Source organism: Setaria italica, chromosome II (genome assembly GCF_000263155.2).
Source record: "Setaria italica strain Yugu1 chromosome II, Setaria_italica_v2.0, whole genome shotgun sequence".
Classification (NCBI taxonomy): domain Eukaryota; kingdom Viridiplantae; phylum Streptophyta; class Magnoliopsida; order Poales; family Poaceae; genus Setaria; species Setaria italica.
In genome coordinates, this window is record NC_028451.1 from 25,504,097 (window position 1) to 25,510,690 (window position 6,594).

Here is a 6,594-nt window from a genome sequence, read left to right on the forward strand (position 1 = left end):
GCCTCGTAGCCAAGCATACCTCCTTTTATCCCTAAACGTAAATGTACAACAATCATTGAACTACTATGTTAGATATCTTACAATTGACTTAGACTCTTTTTAGCCATCCTTAGAGATATGCGCATATTGATCTCCATGTAATCGTGGGACATGCCTAGCTTGTCTTGTCATTACTAGCCATATGCTCTTTCTCCAACATACTTTCATCCATCCAAATGTTGTAGAACATTGTATTTTGTATTTTTAGCTTGCTTTCTTATTAGAGGTCATGTGTAGTAATAATGTTTAATGTGGGATGTAGTGTGGAGGACTTCATGGAAGAATATTGTGGAGATTGTGAACCATGGGTGATAACAAGAGAAGGCAAGTGCTTGGATATCTGTAATCAGAGAGAGATCAAAGAGTATAAGTTAGGCGAGGCAATAGCAATGTCAAGTACATTTTTGTTAACAATGTAGTTATGAACAGAGGGTAGTTACATCATCATACGTGCACGGACCTCAGGCTTTGCATTTCTAAAGATGTGCAATGGCAGGTACATCTCAAGATGGAACCGGGCATAGATTACCCGCATGCCCGTGGGTAAAAACCCGTCAGGGTGACGATACGGGTACCATTTTGTACCCATGGGCATGGGTGCGGGTTTTATTTTATACCCGCGGGTAAAAAATTTGCGGGTATGAAAATACACTACCTGTGCCCGCATACCCGCAAATCTGCATGATATGTGAGCCTGGCCGCCTGGATTTGCTAGGGTTCCTTAATCCTTATCCTCCTCACCTCCTGAGTGACTCACAGTCACAGCCGCACAGCCGCCCCAGACCCCAAATCCCCAATCCCCCGACCGGCCTCCCGCTCCTGCTATCCCATAGGGCCTAGGCTCGCCGCCGGCCGCCCGCAGGCGCGGCGGCGTAGGCGCCAAGAGCAGCCCGCCCTCCCGAGTCCCGGCCGCTGCCCGCCCGGCCGCCGCCCGCCCTCCCGAGTCCCGGCCGCCGCCCGCCCTCCGAGTCCCGGCCGCCGCCCGCCCTGCTCGGCGCGGCAGCGCCCTCGCTCCCCCCGTCGTCGGCTCACCGCCCCCAGCCTCCATTTATACTTTTGGGGGGTATGCGGGCATGCCCGCGGGCAAAATATGCTCGCGGATAGCGGGCGCGGGCGCATAGTGCTGCCCGTGGCGGGTGGCGAGCGCGGGCGCGGGCGCGGGCACGGATATATTGTCGCGGGTGCGGGTTTGTGGTTCGTATATCCGCGCGGGTTTTACCCGTTGCCATTTTTAGGTACATCTATTCAGTTGGGATGGGGGTAGTTGAGGGAGCAGAAATACATAATACACAAGGCTCAATTTATTTCGCTATACATAGAGAGGCATATTGCATATTAATAAGTTAAATAACCAAATACTGTGCAATCCTGTACGGAGAACCTGTACGATTCTCTGTAGTGAGAGATTGTAGTTCCATGTGAGATACAAATAAGAACTTAATTCTATGTATCGTATTGATCATAAAGTTGCAAAGCTAACCCTACATGTATGGTAGGGTTTGTACGTAGCTATGTCGTTGCACGTGCAAAAGCCCCCTACATCTCTCTCACCCCACTACACTACCAATCATTCACAATACCTTCTTCACTCTCTCTCCTCTCCCTTCACTAGTAGCTATATAAAGCACCATCAGCTAGCAGACCACCAATCACACCACATACAGGCGCAGAGAGAGCAAGCTCTAGGTAGAGCTAGCCCTCTCTTCCTCCAACACTTGTTTCTCCCCTCCCTTCCCCTCAAGCTAAGCCTTTGTCACTGAATCTTTGGTCATGCAGCACAGCTACAGAGCCATGCACCCGTACACCCACCCCTACCAGCACCACGCCGCCTCCGCCGTTCCCCCCAGCAACAAGCAACACGGCGACGACGATGACGACCAGTCCATGCTCCTCCTCTCCCTCTGGCCTCCCGGCCACCACCACCACTCATCCTACTCGGCATGCTCCTCCCCCTCCATCGTCTCCACCACCACCTCCATGTCCATGGCCGCCGCGACCGCCGCCGCTTCCAACCCTTGGCTCAGCAGCCACCACCAGAGTCACTACAACGGCGGCGGAGGGAGCAGCAGCAGCCACAGCAGCTTCCTGTTCCACGAGCAGGCGGAGCCCGACGTGAGCATATCGCTCTCCATCGCCCCGCCGTGCGGCAGCGCGGGCTTCGCCACCGCCCCGGCGGCGCCGTCGACGGTGACGACGACCGTGGCGCCGGGCGGCGGCCAGCAGGTGCCCAGCCAGTACTGGATCCCCTCCGCCGCAGAGATCCTCGTCGGCTCCACGCAGTTCTCCTGCGCCGTCTGCAACAAGACCTTCAACCGCTTCAACAACATGCAGGTAGATCCGTACCCCCAACTATTTGTATATATGTAAATCGATCGTGGTGCTAAGTTCATGGCTGCTGATCGATGCAAGCAGATGCACATGTGGGGCCACGGCTCGCAGTACCGCAAGGGCTCCGAGTCCCTGCGCGGCGCGATCACGGTGGGCACGGCGCCGCCGGCGTCGCTGATGCGGCTGCCGTGCTACTGCTGCGCCGAGGGGTGCCGGAACAACATCGAGCACCCGCGTGCTCGCCCCCTCAAGGACTTCCGGACGCTGCAGACGCACTACCGCCGGAAGCACGGCGCGCGGCCGTACGCGTGCCGGCGGTGCGGGAAGCGGTTCGCCGTGCGCGGCGACTGGCGCACCCACGAGAAGAACTGCGGCAGGCTCTGGTTCTGCGTCTGCGGTTCCGACTTCAAGCACAAGCGCTCGCTCAAGGACCACGTCCGCTCCTTCGGCGGGGGGCATGCGCCGCACATCGTCGAGTCCGTCGCCGGCGTCGGCGGCGCCGACGACGACGAGGAGGACGACGACGAACACGACGACGCCGACCTGCAGATGGTGGACGACAACGGCGGCTCCGACATGGTCGTCGTCTAGTCTAGCTGTTGCGCTAGAGGCTGATAGATGATCTAGCAAGCCACTGTAGACAGCCGGCCGGTCACCTAGGACAAGTTCGCTGCTGCTTATCATCACTATCATTAGCTAGTTTCTTCCCTCTTAATTAGTAATATTTCATGAGTAGTAGTAGTAGTAATCACATGTGTGTCGATCGATCAGCTAGCAAGGTGTTAGTGTTAAAAAAAACAACCTTGACACCGTACTGCCCAGACAGAGAGATGCCGATCGAGTTCTTAGGGAGTTTGTGACGACTGTGCGTACGGTACGGTGTGTCAAGTGTCATGGTCATTTCTTGTACCTATCGTGTGGTCTTTATCTGTGCCCAAAGTTCTACCACTGTTCCATAGTGTCTCGTGCATCGTCAAGAGTGAAAAAGAGCTAGAGAGAGAGGGACAGTCGCCTAGCTAGCTGCTACTCGTCTCTCTCTCATCTCTCTGTGCGCGTCTGGGTTAGCAGTAGCAGTACGAGTACCAGCACGCAGCGGCAGTGTCTGGCGACTCCTCGTGGCTTACTGTTGCCATCTTTCGCCGCTGGGTTTATTTTGCTGCATGCATGCTATCATATACGCCACCCTTGTTACCACAACGATGCCTCGTCAACCTCTCGGATGCTTCTCTTTTGTGCTTTCCCTCGCCGGCGACTAGTCATGTCGCCCGGAGCGATCAGGCCCTGCCTATGCATCGTCGTCGTCGTCATCGTCTCCTCCATCTTTTCCTTATCAGCTCAGGGCGCAGGGCCTTTTTCCTGCGTGTCTTTTCACCTACATGTGTAGTAAAAACCAAAACCACGTACTCATCGGCGAGTGCATGCATGTGGTAAAAAAGAATCATCTCTGGCCTGTCTCTCTTTCTCTCTCTAGCTGCAACTTGCCTGTGATCGCTTTTGTGTCAGCTGCCAAGGTATACAGACACTCAACTTTACGCTCCACAGGGATACATCAGATAAAGCCGGAAGATACCTATAGTACGTCTACAAAGCTAGCTACAACACATATGGTACCCTACTTTTTTTAAGTCTACACTTGAGCGAAAGTAAGATTCATGAGGAAGAGGGATAGATGCTGGATGCAAACCTTGTACTGTGCAGGTAGCTAGGACTTGCACTAACATATGATAAGTCGAGTGAGGTCCAGTTCTGCTGGAGCTTTCGGTTAACTGCTCTAAACTTCAGTTTGAACATTCAGGACTGATCGAACTCAATCTGTTTTTCATTTAAAACCTTCAAAGAAACATCTTTCAGAGGCTCTAAATTATTTCAGTTGTTCTCAAGTCAAGGTTCCTAAGAATTTTCTTGAAAGTCTTTATCTAAAAAACAGAACTTTCTTGGAAGTGGGAAATTTAAGTATGTATCGTCCTTCCATATTATGGCGTTCTTAATACAGAATGGTCTTCAAAAGGAAAATCTGATTAGCATTTATATAACAATATGTCGGTAAATAATATAATAAGGTATTGTAACAAAAAATGTATGCTTTTGATATGAAATAACTTAGATCATCAAGAATGGTGATAATGGTTTACGGTTTATTTGCAATAGCCAATGTGAAATGGCTACTATAGTAATTAGGCTATATATACCTACCAAGGACTGAGCATAACTTGGGTGGTTTGGATCGGACCGAGGATATTTGCCCAACTTATCTAGGTTTAATCCATGCAATTTCAATCTAGGTGTTTCACCTCTAGTAGGTCCCATCATGGCTGGGTATTTAATTTGTCAAACAAAAAAAGTTAGGGGGGGGGGTGTTCCTTCTTCGTTGTTCTTAAAAATAGTTATATTATATATGCTGAGTATACATGTTTTTCTACTCCCTCTGTTCCAAATTGTATGTTGTTTTAACTTTTCTAGGTTCATAGATTTTACTATGCACCAGATATACATCATGTCTAAAAACGTAGCAAAAACTATGTATATAGAAAGTACAAAATGATTGACAATTTAGAGTAGGGAGTATTAAATTAATATGTATAGTATTTGAATATTTCCAGCATTAAATATACATAATTGCCATGTGTGGTGATCTTATATACATACTAGTCGTGCAACATGTGTAAGATAACTACACCACAAATATTTACAAATGAAATTGGTTATATATGCCGCATGTTTAATTTCATCTAGCTAGGATCCATCACATAGATGTACAGGGAATAACAGCGCAACGGAAGAAGTTGTGTTTGAGCCATATTCAAAGATGTAAAGTTTCTTGTCCACAAATGCGCGCTATATAGGATCATTGTAGACATCAAATACTACTTCCATATAAGCTTTATCATATCGGTAGCTGATGATCATTCCTTTCGGAAAAAAATAGTTGAAGTTAAACGTTTTACCAAACATTGTCCATGATGGAATACCTCGTACATGTAAAGAAGGATTGCACACAAAGTTTGCGTATCTTCACATATTTACCAGTACTGCACACATATATAGCATCTAGTGTACATTCTCATATAGTTTTCTTTCTTGATATTGTACAAGTGTGAACATGGTATATATGCAAGAGGTGACCAGCATAAGAGGGGATGGAGTGGAAGGAGCCAAAGTCTTGAGTTAGGGACTGCAGAGACTAGAGGGTGCAGGTGAGGGAGGGAGGGAGGGGAGGCTACACCTACACTACACGCAGGCTGCAGCTAGGTAGGTGCTAGGGTAGCCATGGACATATGGCAGTGCAGTGCAGGCAGGGTCAGTATTCAGTCGTCCATCACCATGCAACAAGGCAGCTTTTGGGTGCGGCACTCACTTGGCGCCTACTGGGGCGTGAGAGCTGGAAATAGCCTTGGTCACGGCCTCCCATCCCTTGCTGAGCTTTAACCCCTTTGCCTTTTCCAGGACTGATCTCAGCTCATCTACTGCCGGCCGGCCTCCCTAGCTACACCCTCCTGACCTCCTCTCGGGCCTCCTCTCTATCTCTCTCTGACCAAAGCTGGCTCTGGCTAGAGAGAGAAAGAGAGAGGTGCACATGCAGCAGATGAATGAGCTTTGCCATTGCTTTGGTCGCGAGGTTAGAGAGAGAGGGTCAGGCGGGCCGGGAGACAGGGCGACGGTGCATGGCCGCTGCAGCACGTCGCAGGCGACCGGGCCGACTGGGGAGAGACGAGGCTGCATGCATGCACGCACGCAGGCGCGGCTCGCTTGCTTGCTTGGGACGACGGAGGCTGGCGTGGCGCGCCGCGGTTGGTCGATGCGCCCCTGCCGGCGACCGACCAATTCAAGTCCGCCTCAAAGTGAGCGCCGGCGCCTCGCACGCTCCGCGGCAAATCATGCTGCGCGCGTATTCTCCTGCTCTCAGCGACAATCATTAATGATGGAGCATGTGCATCTGCTAGGGTTATATATGCTCGTATACATGTATTTATACGTGTACGTATGCTCTCCATGCATGCATACGGAAGATGCATGTGGCGTGCATGCGTGTCTTATTCGTTCTTCGACCCAACGAAACTGAAGAGACAGGCAGGCACAGAGACAGACATGCCTACGTGCACAGTGGCTGTGTGTCTGTCGACCACACATACGCTTGCACTGCAGTTCACATGTACACCTGCGTGTGCTCCCGTCGGTTCAGCTCCGGCCAACTCGATCCACCCGGCCGGCCGGCCAATTGACCGGTCG

General features: G+C 50.8%; 1 protein-coding gene across 1 annotated transcript; it reads left to right on the forward strand.

Moving 5' to 3' along the window:
* Positions 1-1,704: 1,704 nt before the first annotated feature.
* LOC101765085 (zinc finger protein WIP6) lies at positions 1,705-3,315 on the forward strand. The gene is made up of 2 exons (XM_004956472.4): positions 1,705-2,370; positions 2,452-3,315. The coding sequence occupies exons 1-2, from the start codon at positions 1,810-1,812 to the stop codon at positions 2,956-2,958; spliced, it is 1,068 nt and encodes a 355-aa protein (XP_004956529.1). The 5' UTR covers positions 1,705-1,809; the 3' UTR covers positions 2,959-3,315.
* Positions 3,316-6,594: the final 3,279 nt, after the last annotated feature.

Coding starts and splice junctions, on each gene's coding strand:
- LOC101765085 (XM_004956472.4), top strand. CDS start 1,810: ATGCAGCACAGCTACAGAGCCATGCACCCGTACACCCACCCCTACCAG. Junction 2,371..2,451: donor ACCGCTTCAACAACATGCAG/GTAGATCCGTAC, acceptor CGATGCAAGCAG/ATGCACATGTGGGGCCACGG.